This window comes from Penaeus monodon, chromosome 21 (genome assembly GCF_015228065.2).
Source record: "Penaeus monodon isolate SGIC_2016 chromosome 21, NSTDA_Pmon_1, whole genome shotgun sequence".
NCBI lineage: Eukaryota > Metazoa > Arthropoda > Malacostraca > Decapoda > Penaeidae > Penaeus > Penaeus monodon.
In genome coordinates this window covers 28813951-28814176 of record NC_051406.1, presented here as the reverse complement: position 1 = coordinate 28814176, position 226 = coordinate 28813951, and the positions used below count along the sequence as shown (strand labels likewise).

Here is a 226-nt window from a genome sequence, read left to right as displayed (position 1 = left end):
AAGGGAGTGCAATGGACTCTTGGTCGTGGAAGATTCCGTGGATCTGAAGCCATTGTCAGTCACATGAGCGTTGGTGATGGGACGGGCGGTCGCAGCGAAGGGCGCCTCGAACGCAGGCGGAACAGAGGCATCATGGGCGGATTTAGATGTGGGAGTCGGGGGCGTAGGTGTGGTGGTGGCATGATTTCTCTGGGAATTCCTAAAGGAGGAAAGTGGCGAGGGGTAG

At 57.5% G+C, this 226-nt stretch overlaps 1 protein-coding gene across 1 annotated transcript in view; it reads right to left on the bottom strand.

Annotated features, from left to right (window-relative positions):
• Positions 1-226, bottom strand: part of LOC119586644 (mucin-2-like) — a 1554-nt gene that overhangs the window by 537 nt on the left and 791 nt on the right. Inside the window, exon 3 of the mRNA XM_037935385.1 lies at positions 18-189. Coding sequence (XP_037791313.1) covers positions 18-189 — 172 coding nt within the window. The remainder of the gene's footprint in view (positions 1-17; positions 190-226) is intronic.